At 49.1% G+C, this 19,699-nt stretch overlaps 1 protein-coding gene across 1 annotated transcript in view; it reads left to right on the top strand.

Annotated features, from left to right (window-relative positions):
* ACADM (acyl-CoA dehydrogenase medium chain) overlaps window positions 1–19,699 on the top strand; it is a 450,379-nt gene that overhangs the window by 108,838 nt on the left and 321,842 nt on the right. Inside the window, exons 3-4 of the mRNA XM_085602258.1 lie at window positions 19,128–19,225; window positions 19,309–19,378. Coding sequence (XP_085458384.1) covers window positions 19,128–19,225; window positions 19,309–19,378 — 168 coding nt within the window. The remainder of the gene's footprint in view (window positions 1–19,127; window positions 19,226–19,308; window positions 19,379–19,699) is intronic.

Raw genomic sequence — 19,699 nt, 5'->3', positions numbered from 1 at the left:
CTCCGAAAGCCACTTGAGCCCTCATCGTGCACCTAATTAACCATGCTGGAGTTCTGAAGGTGAACGAGCATTAAAGATGACTTTAAAGGAGGTGTGGCTTGAAAGCTGAGCAACATGGTGGCTCCCTTTTGGCCTCCGGGCTCTCCTCTACGTTTACTTGCATTTCTCAGAATCGCTGGGAAATGCGACCACCTGTTCTTTCACAGAATAAGCTGCCTAAGGCTCGCCTAGCCGATTTCTGTGCCCAGATCATGTGGGCCGATGCAAAGATCACCTCAAACTGTGTAGCTGATGTGAGACTGGCTTCAACAATGCCTTTTCTTTTTCTAATTTTAAAGTGTGATAGAAACAAAGATTTTAGGAGAATCAAAACAAATTGAAACAATTTACTTGAAGATGTGCAAATGACGAATATTTGCTTAAACCCAATTTTCTCACATTATCGTTTGTGTGCTACATAATTTTATAAGTAAAAATGTATGTATGTGCAAGTGTAGTTGCAATTTCAATGGAAAATGTGGTGTCTGTAAATGATAGTGGCTACCACACCATGCTTTAGTAATATATTTGCGATAGTGACAGCATCAGAGCGGTGGTGGCTGTGGCAACTCGCTCATTGACTGCACCTCGGCCTGCCCCTCTCGCTGCCTCGCATCTACTTTTTCCCCGTAGGTCCAGTGAGAGGGGAGTCTTTGCAGCTGAGGATCTATTTCGCTCGAACTATGGTGTTGCGATCTAGAAGAAAATTGTTCCAAACCTGTAATCTGTGTCTAATGGAATCAACGATCGTCGTTTTTTCCTGTCATCATTGAATGCAGCACAGCAGCCTTTATTTTGGGGATTCTGCTGACCTCATACCTGTCTTTACTTACTGGTGTACGTCAGACCTCACCTTCCCCTAAAGCAGTTCGCACTGGTGACAAGAGGGATAACCAGGCATAAAGGAACCAGGACTTCTGTAGGAGTCCCTGTCTAACTATAAACTTAACATTGTAACACAAAAGAACCCTGGGGAGAGCAGGATAGACCCCTACCACGCTTAGACAGAAGCTACCACCTTACATCAGCAAGGCTCGCCTCTCTGGGTGAAGGCCCCCTCAAAAGGAAAATTACATTGGGGCTATTACTAAGTGATACTGAGGTAGGAGCTGTGAATCTTCTATCATAATCGGACACAGGGATTATAAACCAGACCCAGTATTCATTTCCCGAAGGCAGAGCCTGAAGGTCCTAATCAAATTGGAAGGAAACTCAAAAACACGTCATTCTCAGATTATATAGATGTATTTTGGTGGGTGTAAGACTTGATGATTACTAACACTCACTTTACAGGATGATGTCCCTGCCAATTGGGGTACACAGGAGCGTAGGATATTTCACATGGCCTAGGAAAAGGAATGCTGGTATATGTAGTACTCACTGAGGAATGATGTGATCGAGGGCGGGCACGTTACAAAAGAAGTCTGTGGTTTGGTGCAGAGCAAGCACGTGATTAATTATCTGGGTGGGGTGTTAAGAAGCCAAGTAAGTTTACTGCAGCTGAGTGAGTCACAAACGTGGTAGAGATGTGTGCTGCAGCAGTTCGAGGAAATATTAACGTGATGACATCCTCATAGTAAGATCGATTGGGTATTACATTTGACTTTTAGCAGTGCCAGTTCAGGATGTGGGTGGAGCTAATATAGTGGGTGGAGCCAGTGGAGGAAGTGGGTGGAGCCGAAGAAAAGTAGGTGTGGCCTCCAAAAAACATTTGAGCACCTGCACTTCATATTTTACAAATTAAGCACTGAGGGTAGATATGTGTTGTTGCGGGGTCTATTAGATGGCTCGCCTGTAGTGCTGGGCTCCTTGTACGCCCCTAATGTGGATCATGCACAATTCCTTTCCTGGGTCTCCGTAGCCTTATCTGACTGGAGTGATTGCCCATGGTTGCTTGGTGGAGATTTGAATGCTCTCTTTGATGTTGAGCTGGATCGATCTCACCCTCCCTTGGCTGGTACTGCTACGCGGACCCGAGCCGCGGTCCTGGGTCAATGGGCACGGGGTTGGAATCTGCTAGATCTTTGGAGATCGCAGCACCCGGCGGATAAGGAGTATTCCTTTTATTCTTATCCTCATCAATTGCATAAACACGCCTGGATTACTTCTTGGGCTCGCCGACATTGTCCTTTGCGATTTCCCATTGCACTTACTTGGACAAAACCCTATCCGATCACAACCCCATCGAAATGTGCCTTGGGTGGGGCCGGTCCCCAGCGCCGATACCGACTTGGAGGATGCAGCCCCTTCAGTTAGAGGACCAGGTCTTCCGGGACGCCTTACAAAAGGCGATCAATACATACTTTACTGTTAACGAAGGCACTGCCTCGACACTTTCCATAGAATGGGAAGCCTTTAAGGTGTCTATACGGGGGGTGTCCCTAGGTTCCTTAGTGGGGGCCCGTAGGGAAGTGGTACAGAACCTGACGGAATTGGAGGCTGCGTTCCAGGAACAAGAAGTAGAGGCCCAACGGGACGAACAGGCTGAGGAATCCTTACAGGCGGCCAGACTAAAATATGCGGAGGCTCTAGAGCGTCTCCGTTTATTAGATTACAGGGCGTACACTCAGCGCACACATTCGGAGGCTGATAGGGCCAGTCCATTACTGGCGCGACTGATTACCCCCCCAAGACCTACCCGACTCCCATCCTGGCCATTAATACCGGGCATCACGGACAGGTCCAGACCCAATTTGTGATAAACTCGGCGTTCCGGACCCATTATGAGACACACTATGGGGCACATCCAACGCCAGGCACAGATGCTGTAACTGAGTGTTCGAGGCATATGAGCTGCATATTATACACTGTGCATAGATCGCCATCTGGTGTTGGGCCCGGATGTTTGCAGTTTGTTTTTCCTCTTGGAAAGTCTTTGGGAGTCACGAGGTCGGGGACTCCTCCTCTGGTTAGTATTGTGCATGGGCTTCAGCTCCATCCTCAGATTGTTTTTTTCCGCCATAGGGCTCGGATGTAAAACTTCGCGCTCCGGTTCCGAACTTCCCAGTTCACCGATCGACGCACAAATTCTCGCTCATCGAGCTTCTTCAAAGACATAAATCATCTTATTCATCTTCTCTTCGGCACTTCTTCGATTCTGGTGGTCGACGGCGGCCTTCGGGCCTATTCCGGCTCCGGTCTCGGCTGATGGAAAGAACTCCCTTCAAGAAGTGCTCTCAATGTGGGTCCAAGTTTCCCCACACCGATCTCCATGAGGTGTGCAACCTCTGCCTCTCCCCAGAACACGAGGCCCGAGACTGTCCCGCCTGCAAGTCTTTTCGCTCAAAAAAACATTCGAGATCGACGGGCTAGACGCAACATGGCGCACTCCTCGACCTCCGCTCCAGTCGACATCTTCGGGGACGACATCGAAGCTCCGGGACAGCAGGACATCAAACAGGAGGACAACTACCTCGTCAGCGCTTCCGAGGCCGACGACTCAGATGTGGAGGACATCACCCCGGCGCAGCGGGTCGTGAGTACAATTTCCCCGCCCACGCCGATCCCGAAAAAGGCTTCGGTCACACCTTCGCCTCCGGGCTTAGGCAAGACCAAGGACACTGCTTCTCACACCCCACCTTCGGGCCCGGTAAATAAGCCTTCCGGCAGCTCGAGCCAGCCGGCCACCGGTGCCGATAAACACCCTTCGGCACCGAAGAAAAAATCGACCTCCACCTCCACACCGAACCCGGCACCGAAGTCTTCGGTGCCGAAACCTGCTCCGGCGCCGACCAAACATCTCAAGACCCTCGGCACCGACACTCCCGTGCCGAGACCCCCTTCGGCACCGACAAAAAACCAGAGGTTCCCAGGAAGCACGGCTTCGACAAACCTAAGAAGCCGTCGGCCCCGAAACCTTCGGCGCCATCCGAACAACCAGTGTCACAGGAGCTCTTCACACCGGATCCTTTGCTGAAAACCCTCACCAAGGATCCAAAGACCGGACACTTGACATTGTCTTCAAAAAAGAGACACTTGGACAAGCCGGCTCCACCTCCACCTCCAAAGAGAAAGGACATTGCTACCTCTCCTTTCAGGGTGCCTTCCCCACCTCCTTTACCTTCTCCACCCTCTCCACCTCCACCCCCTCCACCTCATCGTTCCCCCACCTTGTCTCCTGTCCCAGACGATTTGGGGCACCCTTACTATGATCCAGCAGATTTGCCACAAGATCCCACCCCTACTGGATCCCCAGACCCATGGGATGATTATAACAATCCCCGACATCCCAGATGTCCCACAGGATGACCTTTATTCATCTAGGCCATCCCCTCCTGAAGATTCCTTGGGTTTTCACCACTTGTTACAACGGGCGGCACACTACCACGGGGTGGAGTTACATACCGACCCAGTGGAGGAGGACTTCCTCCTAGACACCTTTGATGATACACATGGGTCCACTGTCATTCTACCTATGTTAAAGGGCGTAATTAAACATGCCCCTGAGGTTTTTAAAGACCCAGTCAGGGCCAGGGTCAGGGTCCTAAACCCTCGGATAGAAAAGAAGTACAAAGCCGCCCTTACAGACCCTTCTTACATTAAGGGCCCTGCACCATTAGATTCCCTAGTCGTATCTACAGCCAGGAAGCGCTCAAATTCTCAGGCGTCAGGCGAGGCACCCCCACCTGACAGAGTCCAAGCTCCTAGATGCGTCAGGGAAGCGCACTGCGTCACAAGCGGCCAATATATGGCGTATTCTCAATACGCAAGCACTGTTGGCCTGATACGACAGGGCGCACTATGATGAGCTAGAGACCATCATGCACCATCTCCCTGAAAAGTACAAGACTAGGGCTAATGAACTTATTCAAGAGGGAAAAACAATAACCAATACCTCGATACGATGTGCCCTAGATGCGGCAGATACAGCCTCCAGGGCCATAAACACCAGTGTCCTTCTCCGTCGCCATGCCTGGCTCAGGGTTTCAGGGTTTAAACCAAAGGTTCAAGCCTCTATACTAAATCACCCATTCGACCAAAATCATCTATTTGGCCCTAAAGTAGATGAAGCCCTGGAAAAAATGAAAAAAGATACAGACACGGCGAAATCTATGGGAGCCCTACAAACAGACTCTCAGGCGCTCCTTTCGCCGTTCTTCCTTTCGGGGCACGGGCAGAGGCTACTCATCGGACCGTGCATCCACGTCCTATAAATCCCCTCCTCAGCCTACCTTCACAAAGGGTTATCAAAGAGGCGGATACAGAGGCAATAATAATAAGGGCAGAGGCAAGACAAATACCGCCCGCTCTGCCACACCTCCTGCCCAATGACTTTCCCCCGCTCCCTCCAGACCATTCCACTCCGGTCGGAGGCAGACTACGACATTTCCTTCACGTCTGGGAGACAATCACCTCAGACAGATGGGTGACACAAATCATTCAGTCAGGGTATTGCCTAGAATTAACATCTACACCCCCCAACATTCCACCCAGGCACCGCCCTATGTCGCAAGAACATACTGCGCTACTGACACAAGAGGTGATCTCCCTCCTGCAAAAAGGAGCAATAGAGCAGGTCCCCATAAATCAACGAAATTTAGGGGTCTACTCCCTCTACTTTCTAATTCCAAAGACAGACGAGACCCTACGACCTATCTTAGATCTCAGACCTCTAAACACTTACATTCATTCGGACCATTTTCACATGGTAACCCTCCCAACAGGTTCTTCCACTTCTCTCCCAGAACGACTTTCTCACCACTCTGGACTTGAAAGACGCGTACTTTCACATCCCAGTACACCAATCTCACAAAGTACCTCAGGTTTGTGGTAGACAGACAACACTACCAGTTCAAGGTGCTCCCGTTCGGGGTAACAACAGCACCAAGGGTGTTCACCAAGTGCCTGGCAGTAGTGGCTGCACACCTCAGAAGACAGCACATTCACGTCTTCCCCGTATCTGGACGATTGGCTGATAAAAGCCACGTCCTACCAACACTGTGTGCGACATACCGCCGCTACAGTCCAACTACTTCACCAGCTAGGCTTCACGGTGAACCATCAAAAATCCCACCTGGTACCATCACACACAAAACAATATCTCGGTGCCACCATAGACACCTCAAAGGCCATAGCCTATCCCAACCCTGCCAGGATTGCAAAAATACAGGCGCTGCGTCAAAAATTCCTATCCCAACACTCTCTCCCAGCAAAAGTGTTTATGCAGCTCATAGGGATGATGGCCTCTTGCATCTTTATAGTGCCAAATGCAAGACTCCAAATGCGCCCACTCCAAGAGTGTTTGGCGCGCCAGTGAAACCAGGCCCACTGGCAACTGACAGATCTGGTGTTGGTAGACTGTCGCACCCATCGCTCTCTGCAGTGGTGGAACACCACAAACCTTTCCAAAGGTCGACCGTTCCTGGACCCGGTCCCACAAATAATCCTAACGGCAGATGCATCACTCTCCGGCTGGGGAGCTCATCTGTTACATCTCACAGCACAGGGCACATGGACGCCGCAACAGAAGTTACTCCACATAAACCATCTGGAGTAACTGGCGATCTTCCTCGCCCTAAAATCCTTCCAGGCGCAGATTTCAGGCAAGGCAGTCCTCATTCGCACAGACAACATGACTGCCATGTACTACATTCAAAAACAGGGGGGCACACACTGTCTGCAGCTCTCTGTTAGCACAGAGCATATGGAGATGGGCAATTCCACAAAAGATTTTTCTCCTAGCCCAACACGTCCCAGGAGTACAAAACACCGTGGCAGATCTGCTGAGCAGACAGACACAGCAGATCCACGAGTGGGAACTTCACCCACAGGTTCTTCACCTGTTCTTTCAGAAGTGGGGGCATCCACACATAGACCTATTCGCCACCCACGAAAACAAAAAATGCCCAAGCTTCGCCACCAGATATACACACCCATTGTCCAAAGGCAATGCGATATGGATGAACTGGTCAAACAAATTTGCATACGCTTTTCCACCTCTCCCACTAATTCCATTAGTGGTGCGAAAGCTACAGCAGCATTCCCTGACTCTGATCCTAGTAGCTCCAACATGGGTCAGACAACCGTGGTACACCACACTGCTGGAACTCAGTAGTACCACACCAAAAGCTACACCTCTCACCATGCCTCCTAACCCAGAACCATGGAGAGATCAGGCACCCGGACCCAGCTCAACTCAACCTTGCGATCTGGCTCCTGAGGTCCTAGAATTTGGATACCTTAATCTTCCCCCTGATTGCATGAACATTATCGGGGAAGCTAGACGCCCTACTACTAGGGCGTGCTATCCAGCAAAGTGGAAAAGATTTGTTGTTTACTGCCACAACAACACAATAAATCCCTTAAATGTATCCATACAACACATTATATGTGATTTACTCCATTTTCAAAGGTGTAACCTAGCATATACCTCCATTCGGTTACACCTTGCTGCAATTGCTGCCTATTTACAAAACAGGCAGCACCTCTCACTTTTCAAAGTGCCTGCCATCAAAGCCTTTTATGGAAGGCCTCAAAAGAGTAATTCCACCCAGAGTGCCACCCTCACCTGTTTGGAACTTGAATATAGTCCTCACACGGTTAATGGGACCCCCTTTCGAACCATTACATAAGTGCGAGCTGCAATTCCTCACATGGAAAACAGCTTTTCTAGTGGCCATCACTTCCCTCAGAAGAGTTAGTGAAATACAAGCACTCACTATACAGGAACCTTTTCTTCAGATGCATCACAACAAGGTTGTACTGCGCACCAATCCCAAGTTTCTACCCAAAGTCATTTCTCCATTCCATCTAAACCAGTCGGTAGAATTACCAGTCTTTTTCTCGCAACCCCAAACAGTTGCGGAAAGAGCCTTACACACACTGGATGTTAAAAGGGCTTTAGTTTATTACATCCAGAGAACACAACCTTTCAGGAAAACCAAACAGCTATTTGTTTCCTTCTCCCCACCACACAAAGGCAACCCTATTTCTAAATCAGGGATAGCTAGGTGGATTGTAAAATGCATACAGATTTGCTACCACAAAGCAAAACGAACGCTATCGGTTCCCCCTAAAGCCCACTCTACAAGGAAGATAGGGGCTTCTATGGCTTTCCTAGGGAACATACCACTAGATGACATCTGCAAAGCAGCGACATGGTCAACACACACACCTTCACAAAACATTATTGTGTAGATGTGCAAACCAAGCAACAAGCTAGTGTGGGCCAAGCTGTACTAAAAACACTGTTTCATACAACTGCAACGGATACCGGTGGTCGCCGCTAGGGTTGGGTACTGCTATATAATCTATGCACAGTGTATAATCTGCAGCTCATATGCCTCGAACGGAATATGCTACTTACCAGTATGCATCTGTTATTGGCATGTAGAGCTGCAGATCTATACACGCCCACCCGCCTCCCCGGCTACCTATATCCGTTCCAGTCTTATCTTATTTAGATACAATACACATGGGTTTCGTTACTGTTACTACTACGCTCCATCTTTCCCTGCTGGCGAAAAACAATCTGAGGATGGAGCCGAAGCCCATGCGCAATACTAACCAGAGGAGGAGTCACCGACCTCATGACTCCCAAAGACTTTCCAAGAGGAAAAACAAACTGCAAACATCCGGGCCCAACACCAGATGGCGATCTATGCACAGTGTATAGATCTGCAGCTCTACATGCCAAGAACAGATGCATACTGGTAAGTAGCATATTCCTTCTGTCGCAGGCGAACTTACCAGTGCTCTCTGCAGCAGAGATCCACGACTTAAAAGCACCAATTACTCCGGCCGAGATCAGAGTAGCTATTAAGTCCTTCGCCCCGGGGAAGACCCCTGGCTCTGATGGGTTGCCCATCAAATTTTACTCCACTTTTTCACCTCTATTGATCCCTAAACTACACCAACTCTATATGACATCACTCGCAGAAGGGAGGCAGCCCCCTACCACTCGGGAGGCGATCGTCACTTCCCTCCTAAAGCCAGATAAGGATCCCTTAGATATGACATCCTATAGGCCTCTATCACTCCTCAACACCGAATATAAAATTCTTAGTAAACTCCTTGCTAACCGCCTTCTCCCACTCCTTTCGCGATTGATCAATACAGACCAATGTGGTTTTGTCCCACGACGGAGTACATCGCTGAATCTTCGGCGCTTTCATGCCATCTTGCACGCCTCAGGGCTCCGCCCGGCGGGCGCGGGGTGTCTATCCTTGGATATATCGCAGGCCTTCGATACGCTCAGTTGGTCTTGTATGTTGGAAGTGTTGGGAAAAATGGGCGTGCCCCCAGAACTATGTGCCTGGATTCAGCTGCTCTACACCGCCCCCACGGCCAGGGCAAAGACAGGCTCGATTATCTCCTCAGCCTACCCCATCTTTCGGGGTACACGCCAGGGTTGTCCATTATCGCCTATATTTTTTGTCTTTGCGCTTGAACCGTTAGCCCAGAGCCTCAGGCGAGCCATGGTCCCCATGGCATCCCGATGGAGGGCGTCTTGCATTCGATCTCGCTTTACGCAGACGATATGCTGTTGTACTTTCGTGATCTCCAGGCCGACATGAGGGAGGTGGCGGATCTTTTTCTCCGCTTCGGGGAGATCTCCGGATTGCACCTCAATGCTTCCAAGTCCGTAGCCTATTCTTTCTGTGGCACGCTCGCGGCTCCGGAGCTCCGTTTCGGGCCCTTGTCCTTCAGGGTGGCGCCAGTCACCTTTAGGTACTTGGGGATTAATATCTTTCGATCCGTGCCGGATGTCATTGCAGGCAACCTAGTGCGCACAATCTCTTCCATATGCTCCCAAATTACATTTTGGAATACATTGCCTCTCACCATAGCGGGGCGGGTAGCGATATCCAAGATGGTGATGTTGCCTCGCCTGCTTTACTATTTCGTCAACATCCCAGTGGCATATCCCGCCTGGATCTTTCGTGAGTTGGATGCACTGCTGATCTCGCTGATCTGGGGTCCGGGAAGACCTAGGGGTGTGTTAGCTAAGATGCGGTTACCGAGTGGAGATGGTGGGATGGGAGCTCCCGACTTTAGGGCATACTGTATTGCTGGCCAGCTGCAGTGGTTGGCCTACTGGCTGGCCGGTAAAAACCTGTTTGAAATCGGCTATACCCCGACCCAACTGGCACGGGGTGCCTTGCTATGGAGATGGTGGGATGGGAGCTCCCGACTTTAGGGCATACTGTATTGCTGGCCAGCTGCAGTGGTTGGCCTACTGGCTGGCCGGTAAAAACCTGTTTGAAATCGGCTATACCCCGACCCAACTGGCACGGGGTGCCTTGCTGTCGCTGTTATGCCCCGGCGCCCCTAGGCCTTTAGACCCTCCGGCCCTACTGAAGATAGCGCTCCATTACTGGACAAGGGCATGTAAATATGCCAAAATCTATATTCACCCAACATGCCGCTGTGTGGCCTCCCCACGAGGCAGGGAATTCTGAGCGCCGGGCAAGTACGGCCATGGACACAACAGGGGGTGGAAACAATAGGAGCCTTTTTTCAGGAAGGCAGCTTGATGTCCCACGTAGACTTTGTGAGGGTCAACGGGGTACCCGAAACCCCGTTTCTGCTCCACGCGGCGATCTCCCGGTATATTCGGACACAATGGCAGGCGACACCTGTAGAGCCCTCCACATTCCACCTTTTGCGATCCCTCCACATAATGGGCATGGACGATTTCTGGTTTGATGGCTTTACCGGGGCCTCCGGGAACACACACAGGTCTCCGTGGCTACTCTCAGGACACGGTGGGAAACAGATTTGTCCCGGGCATTTAGTGATAAAGAGTGGGCCTATATATTGGAATACCCTAAAAAAGTGTCCCGCAATTGCAGATTGAAAACTATTCAATTGTTTGTCCTCCACAGGGCGTACCTTACTCCCCATACACTAAGTAAGATGTACAATACAGCGGTTGCGACCTGTCCTCGCTGCCCGGCACTGGACGCCGACCTGTTACACATGCTGTGGCTCTGCCCGGCACTGCGGGGATACTGGGGTAGGATAACACACGTCTTAAGCACGTTTACCGAACGCCCCTCCTGGGACACAGCAGAGGCTTGTTTATTGGGTCTTTTACCGCTCACCCTTAAAGTGAAACTGATGCGCCGTTTCGCCAACCTGGCATTAATGCTAGCAAAGCGCCTGATAACACAGCGTTGGAAGTCTCGCACACCGCCACGTGTAGAGGCCTGGGGAGAAGAGGTGTTGAGATGGTCGGTGGCAGAGCGAGAGGTGCTGTATCGTGAGGAAAGTCGGGGGCTGCGCAAGCGTCCTATATCCCTAGAATGGGCACATCTGGCTGAACTGTTTAAGAGCGAGGTGGAGGAGGAGGGGGGGGGAGCACCCCCCAGAGTCCCCCTGCACAAGCTGTAGTGCATGTCGACGGATGTGGTTTGCGATAGATGATGGCGAGAATCTGTCTCCTGGCTCTGAGTGATGTAGTATTTCGAATGGTTGAGGCCACTTCCTGGCGGGTGGTGGTCGCCGAGGGGAGAACCCCCCCCACACTCCATGTTTTTTATTTATTTAGTTCCCCCTCTCTTACTGCACTGATCGACCTCCTTCCTTCCCCTGCCGCACGCTTGGGGTGTGGTTACCTTCACCTCCGGTCCCCCCTCCCCCCCCCCCCCCCCCCCAGGGGTATGCTCTACAGCCTCCAGACTAAAACTTTTTTTGTGGCATGGTTGGTTACGGAGGGTGGTTTCAGGGTGGGATTGGGAGTTGTGGGACTGTTGAGCGGACACCGCTCCCCTCGAATACAATATCTTGAAGGCTGGGAAAGTAGCAAACAACAATGTACTTGACTGGTGACCTTCCTAGCTGTCTTGTGACATTATCGGAATGTATCGTAGACTATGCTACAATATGTACAGATTGCACCAAATGCCCGAGTTGTCTCCTATGCCTTATAGATAATTAATGTGATCACTGCAATTTGTAATACGATGTTCCTTCCCATGAAAAATCTTAGTTTGTTTAAAAAAAAAAAAATGGCTAGTGTTGTGTTAAGTTCCCAGTTTTCAAATTTCGTATACTTTTGTAAGCAACATGGGCAGACCTTGGTCCCGCAGGTGGGCCCCACTTTATGATTTATTCTTTGCAACTGTTATGTTAGGACTTGGCCCTTCACTGGTGAATCTACTGTAGCTTGTTTATTCCATTTGTGGCCGAATGCTTGGAGCACATGTACCCATTTTGCCAGGGCCAAGTTTATGCAAAGAAAACATGTTTTACGGTTCTTCTGTAACCTCCATCTTGAAACGTGATCCTTCAATGTGATCTCCGGTAATGATGAATTCGTTAGAATGACTAAGGAAGGAGGATATTGCAGCTCTGCATGGTACTGCCAAGTAGATGGTCGAGTCCCCTCCCTTTTTAAGGTCTAGGATTAGATCCTGAACATAAGCATAGGAAACATAAAAAGTGTACTTCAATCCCTGGCATGGCAAAAAATGCAAGACACTTGATTTTTCTGCTGACTCTATTCAAGTACTTCAGCTTGTATAACAGATGAGTGTTGAATCGCCACTAGCCTACAATAAAGGACATTTCAATGCGATAATCTTTTATGTTGTAGAGTGTAAAAGCTTTTGATCCAATAGGTTTCTCTTTGTAGCCCCTGATTTTAGCACTAAAGTAAGAGCACTAAAGCTCTGCATCTGATGGATACATCTGCTTTTGGATTCCTCACCTTATGAATATCCCCTCTGCGCCAGCATTCCGGAAACTTTTCGTAGCTCTCTGCGCCGACAAGGTCGTCACAGCGTCATGGCTCCGCACGCGGGTCCGCATGATGTCACCGGAGCCATAAGAAGACCACGTCAGCGTGATGACGTCCGTTCCTTTTTTTCCGCGCTACAAGCTAACGGATTTTCTGGGACTCTCCTGTCTTTCAACAGCTACTTTGTTTCAAGACTTTGTTTGTTATTGTTTCGACTATGTCTGTTCCTAGGAAGTCACGTCCATTTCTGACCCGCATGATGAGTGTCTCTGGTGCCTCTCTAGTGATCACGACGTCGAATGTTGTTCATCCTGTAGAAAAATGAACCCTAAGGCGCTGAAGGAGAGAAGCCAAACTACATGTTCAAGGTGAGAAAGGAGAAAAGAGGTCGTAAGAGATCGAAGTCGAGGGTGTCGACTTCGCGTGGATCCAAGAGAAGGAATAAGAAGAAGAGACATGGGTCTCGACGTCGATCATCCAAGTCTCGAGCTTCGAAGTCGCCTTCTCCTGCTCCTCGACTTCGTACCAAGGATGTTATTTCTCCTTCACCTTCTGAGTCTCCACAGGCTTCTCCAGACCAGTCTCCTGTCTTGGGTTCTATGGTGCAGTCTCCGGCACCGGTTGATTCTCCGGCTTCGGATGGGGATTTGAATCCGGTAGAGGAAGAGTTTCCTGCTGCTCCTGTGGCTCCACCTGTTACACCAGTGGATCCGACTCCGGAGACTCCACGTAAGGAAGTCGAACCGGCGCAGTTTCCTTCGTTCCCGGCGCATTTCATGAATGCGATGTATGGTATTTTTACCAGAGCCACCTGCCCCTCTGGAGCACCTTTGGGTCCCATGGGCCCTTTGGCATTTAATTTGGGCTTGCCTCAGCATTATCCTCCGGCCTCCTTTATGCCGATGGCGCCGTCATGGCCGTATCCGGCGCCGAGGGTGTCGACGCCGTCTGAGCGCTCTCCCCTCCGTACGGCGTCCCCTCTTCCTGGGTTCGTTCGACGCGGATCCCTGTCACGGAGCCTACTTCGACGCCGTTGCCAGATCCGTCGACGCCGCGGATGGCTCCGCCGAAGCCACAGCCGAGGATGCGTTCGAGAAGGGAAGCTCGAAGGCTTATTGAGGAGGAACAATATCGGGCTGGTGACATAGAGGAAGGAGAAATTTATGAGTCTGAGGACTTATTGGAAGATTTGTGTGAAGCAAGTGGTTTGGATGTCTCTTCGGAAGGTGACTTTGCTTTACAGAAGGCTTCTCCTTCGAAGGATGTAGCTCCTTATGTCGTTATCAAGAAGGCAGCTGAACTGCTGGACCTACAGCTTCCTATGGCTGAATATAAGCCTAATATTTTAACAGAGGTGCTTCATTCTCCTTCGGCTGTGGTGGAACCTCTTTTACCATTGAATGATGCTCTGACGGAGCCGATATTGGAAGTATGGAGTAATCCTCTTTCTGCTCCTGCGGTTTATAGATCTGTTTCTAGATGATATAGGCCAGCACCAGGAGACCCTGATTTCCTGTCTTCCCACCCATCTCCTCAAAGTCTGGTAGTTCAAGCTTCTTGTTCGAAGCAGTCGGTTGGCTCTTTTCCTTAAGCACCGGCTGATAGACATTCAAAAAAGCTTGAGCAATCGGTAAAGAAAGTATTTTCTTATGCCAGTATGGCTTTAAAGTTCACAAATGCAACTTGTCTTTTGGGCAGATCTATCCACGCCCACATGGACTCTGCTAAGCAGATTCTCCCTAAGCTGTCTGAAGAGGATCGGACAACTTGAGTGAGGTTTTGATGGACTCCCAGGCTGCTGCTCGACAAGTAATCCAGTCGGGTCTGGACACTGCAGATTCAGTGGCAAGGGTGATGGGGTTCGTCTGTTGCCACTAGGAGGCATGCTTGGTTAAGATCGTCCGGATTCTCACCTGATGTGCAAGCTGCCCTTTTGGACCTCCCTTTTGATGGTTCTAAGCTCTTCGGGGAGAAAGCGGACTTGGCCTTGCAGAGATTTAAAGACCGCAAAGCCACTACAAAATCTCTGGGTTTGCAGTCTGTCGAGAGGGTATGGTTACAGACGGTACCGTGGTTTTGGAAAGTCTTCCTTTCGTTCCAGTCAGCCACAACAGCAGCAAAACCCTCTGTATAAATCCTACAGAGGTAAAGGCAGAGGTCGCCTTCGTGGAGCTGGACGACATCCCTCTTCCTCCTCCTCCTCCTCCTCCTCCTCTACCTCCCCTTCTGGTAATGCAGGAAAGCAGCCCTAGATCCGCCATCCTGGATCATGTGGGTCCTGTGGGAGGTCGACTTACCCATTTTCTTCAAGACTGGAGGTTAATAACTTCGGACATTTTGGGTCCTAGATCTTGTGGAAAATGGGTATGCCCTTCCCTTCAGGGAATTCCCTCCTCCTTACCCTCCTTGCCAAGGATTTTGCACGGAGGATCATTTGCTTCTCCTTCAGAAGGAGGTTCTTACCTGTTACAAAAAAGTACGATAGAGGTTGTTCCGGAGCAGGAAAGGGGTCAGGGATGCTACTCTCGGTATTTCCTGATTCCCAAGAAGGATGGCAGGCTACGTCCTATCCTGGACCTCAGAATCTTGAATCTATTTCTCAAGCAGGAGAGGTTCAAGATGCTTACTCAAGCGCAGGTTCTTCAGGCGCTACAACAAGAGGACTGGATGGTGTCCATCGACTTGCAGGATGCGTATTTCCACATCCCAATCCTGAAGTTGCACAGGAAGTATCTCCGTTTGACGGTTGGGTCTCAACATTACCAGTTTGCGATTCTTCCGTTTGGTCTTACTACTGCACCTAGAGTCTTCACCAAGGTGATGGCAGTGGTGGCAGCCCATCTCAGAAGGTTGGGGATTCCGGTTTACCCATACCTGGACGACTGGCTTCTGAAGGCAGTCTCCAGAGATGGTGTGTCGTCATCTGCAGGTAACAACCCAGCTGTTGTACAAATTTGGTTTTTCAATAAATGTACCCAAGTCTCACCTGGTGCCCTCACAGCGCAACCTGTTCATAGGGGCGGTACTGGATACCACTGTGTGTCGAGCATTCCCTCCACCTCAAAGGATTCTCGACATATAGGAAATGATTTCCTTGTTTTACAATGGAGCGGTTGTTCCAGTTCTGAAGCTCCTTCGCCTGCTCGGTCTGTTCGCTTCCTGCATCCTGTTGGTCATCCACGCACGCTGGCATTTGAGGGCGCTCCAGTGGTGTCTCTGCAGGCAGTGGTATCAGCACAACGGCGATCTCAGGGAGTCTGTGAGGATCTCTAGAGAAGCTGCAGCGTATCTGTCTTGGTGGAGCGTGGAGGGCAATCTGTCTCAAGGAAAGCCTGTCCATCTTTCTCCATCGGTGGCCACAGTGATAACGGATGCCTCTATCCTAGGGTGGGGAGCACATCTGGGAGATCTGGAGATCCAGGGTCCTTGGTCTCCAGAAGAATGGTTGTTTCACATCAACCTTTTGGAATTGCGGGCGATACGTTTGGCGCTCAAGGCTTTTCTCCCTTCCCGGTCAGTCGGTTCAAGTCTGGACGGGCAACACTGCTGTGATGTGGTATGTCAACAAACAGGGAGGAGTAGGGTCTTACCGTCTCTGCAGAGAGGCGTTGCGACTCTGGTCCTGGTCTCAGGACCATCGGATTTGCTTGATGGCAATTCATCTGGCTGGAGTGCTGAACATGCGTGCGGACAGTCTCAGTCGGCAGTTCTCCGCCGACCACAAGTGGAGGCTTCATCCAGAGGTAGTCCGACACATCTTCCGAACGTGGGGGACTCCTCGGGTGAACCGGTTTGCCACTCATGAGAACGTGCACTGCCTGTCATTCTGTAGCTTCCGGGGCAGAGAGCGTTGGAGGACGCTTTTCAGTTGAGTTGGGGCTCGCAACTCCTTTACGCGTTTCCCCCCCATACCCTTGATTCCTCGGGTTCTAAGGAAGATTTGCCAAGACCGGGCCCAAGTTATATTGATCGCCCCAGATTGGCCAAGAAGGGTGTGGTACACGGACCTTCTTCACCTCTCGTTGCACCCTCCGCTCAGTCTCCCTCTCAGGGCAGATCTCCTCTCTCAGATGGAGGGGCAAGTTCTACACCCCCACCTGCAGAGCTTGCACCTTCATGCCTGGAGATTGAACGGGGCACCTTGAATTCTTTTTCTCTGCCGCCTGACGTGGTGGACATTATATTATCGGCCAGGCGGCACTCCACCAAGTCGGTCTATTCATACAGGTGGTCTAAATTTGTTAAGTGGTGCGGGGAGAAATCTATTGATCCCTTAAAAGCTCATCTATCTGTTGTTGTTTGTTTTTCTCTTCATTTGGCTCAGCAGGGTTTTGCTGTGGCCACTGTAAAAGGGTATTTGTCGGCATTTTTGTGTTTACCTGATCAGCCTTCTTTATTTAAGTCTCCTATAGTCATAAGATTTATTAAGGGGCTGACGAACATGTTTCCTCCCACTCCTTTTATTATGCCCCAGTGGGACTTGAATTTGGTGTTAACTTTTTTAATGGGTTCGTCATTCGAACCGATGCATAGTTGTCCTTTAAGACTTTTAACGTTTAAAACAGTCTTCCTGGTAGCTATCACCTCTGCCAGGAGGGTGAGTGAACTCCAGGCTTTGAGTTCAAAGCCGCCTTTTCTGACCATATATGCTGAAAGGATGGTACTTAGGCCCAGGGCTGCTTTTCTGCCTAAGGTGGTGACTCCCTTCCACCTAGCCCTTCCTACTTTCTATCCTCCCCCCTCACCCTTCCAAGGAAGAGGAGAGACTTCATCGTTTAGATCCAAAGAGGGCGGTTAGCTTCTATTTGAACAGAACAATGGACTTCAGTCAGGATGACCAGCTCTTTGTTGGATATGCTGGTCGTATGAAGGATGATGGATCATCTTGTGCATCAAGCTATGCTACTCCCTGGCTGGTAAGGAGCCTCCTGTAGGCATTCAAGCTCATTCCACCAGGTCTAAATCTTCTACTTCTGCATTGTCTAGAGGTGTATCTGTTTTGGACATCTGTAAGGCTGCAACTTGGTAACGCTTTTTCTGGTGGATACAGTATCTGCCTGTGAATTCCTCACAGACCCACCCACCTCCCCGTTATACCATAAAAGCTGAGGTTTTAGTTTTTTGACATATTATGTGTACTCAAGACTTTATTACCTCTGTTTACTTGCTATTGTCATGTTTGAAGTGCAAGCGTTCTTCTTTCTTTATACACTGAGTGTATTTGTGTGAATTCTGTATACCATGTATATGTTGTCTCTGTCGGTCTGCCCGTTTCGCCTCTGTGGCACGGAAAAAATGGGTGGAACTGACATCACGCCGACGTGGTCTTCTTATGGCTCCGGTGACATCATGCGGAGCCGCTTGCGGAGCCATAACGCTGTGACTACCTCATCGGCGCAGAGAGCTAAGAAAAGTTTCAGCAATGCTGGCGCAGACGGGATATTCATAAGGTGAAGAATCCACAGGCAGATACTGTATCCACCAGAAAAAGCGTTACCGAAGGTAAGTAACTTGTTGTTTACATTTGTATCTACTTTTGTAGTACCAGTAATCATTTCCCTGGCTTTGTAATTAGTTTTGACTGGGTGCCATTTGGCACATAACTGGAAAGTCCATCAATCATGTCTGATGAGAAATTTGAAATCTGTGTCCCTTATTTTATTTTTAAGTGGTTTGTGTAAGTTTGTGTCCAGGTAAATTATGTTTGCTCACGTGAGATTTCTTTTGTTTCATGTTTAATGTTGGGTGTGCAGTAGGAGTTGCGTTTGTCTTCATTGAAAAGTTTGTTGTCCATTGCCCAGTCAGTGTAATACACCTCTTTTATTAGAGTCCGGTTCGATACTTCTGATGCAGTGTGTGCTTCAGGAGTGGTTTGCTTATGCTAGATTTATTGGCGATATTCTAGGATGTATGTTTCTGTGGTGCATGACAGTAGTGTTGATTTGGCTGTAGTTTGTCATCTATGGTGTTTGCATGATGATATTGGAGTTCTTTTTAACCTGTGTTGTTGTTTGTTCCCTTTCGTAGGTGTGTCTATCACAGTGGTAACTGATGATATGCTTGCCTCTAAAGTACTGATAGAGATCCTAGATTGGGGCTATTCGATATATGTTGTATGCATGTGGTATAAACTGTTGATAGTCTGCTGATTGTGAGCATGTATAGCATGTCTTAATTTGTCTATGCACACATCCCCATAGGCTGTCTACACTGTAAGCCAGACCTTGTGTCTATTCAGCAGAACTTTCTTACTGGGAAGAAGGTCCTGTAGGACAGCTTACTATGCAAAACAGATTTTTTAACAAAAAACGCTGTTACGGATTGAAAAGTAGTGTGCAGGTGGGGCTGATAAAGGAGCCACCAAAACTGTAATTCTAGCATTTCTTTTTACTATGTTTTAATTTAGAGTTTACAGAGCAGCAGAAAGAGTTTCAAGCAACTGCTCGTAAATTTGCAAGAGAAGAAGTCATTCCATTGGCAGCCCAATATGATAAAAGTGGAGAGGTAAGTTTTTTTTGTACATCATCCTGTTAAATATCTGACGGAATCAAGAAAAAAACAATGTTTTTTTCTTTCTTTGTTTTTAGTACCCTGTCCCTCTGATAAGACGGGCTTGGGAACTTGGTCTGATGAATGGTCACATTCCAGAAAGCTGCGGTAAGTTTATTTTTGGTCTTATTCGACAAGTTGGAAGATGATTTGAACCTATTTGACAGTATAAAAAGGCTTCCATTGTCATTCAAAGTGCAAGTGTTCGTGCGATTTCCCAGCCCCATAGGTGGAGTTGCAAACATGGAAAAATAGAATTTTTGTAACTTTATTTGTGATCCTGTGTAGCCAGTGGATAGTTTACCTCAAAGGAACTCTGGGGTTGATCACGCTCTGACCAAATCCTCTTGAACGTATATCAGGGAACAAAACAATTCCTTCTCAGGATTAATAATGCTCTTGGCATAATGAGAATTTGGAAAGTTGAGT

The sequence above is a fragment of the Triturus cristatus genome, chromosome 4_2 (genome assembly GCF_964204655.1).
Source record: "Triturus cristatus chromosome 4_2, aTriCri1.1, whole genome shotgun sequence".
NCBI classification, from domain to species: Eukaryota; Metazoa; Chordata; class Amphibia; order Caudata; family Salamandridae; genus Triturus; species Triturus cristatus.
This window is presented reverse-complemented; position numbering and strand designations above follow the sequence as displayed.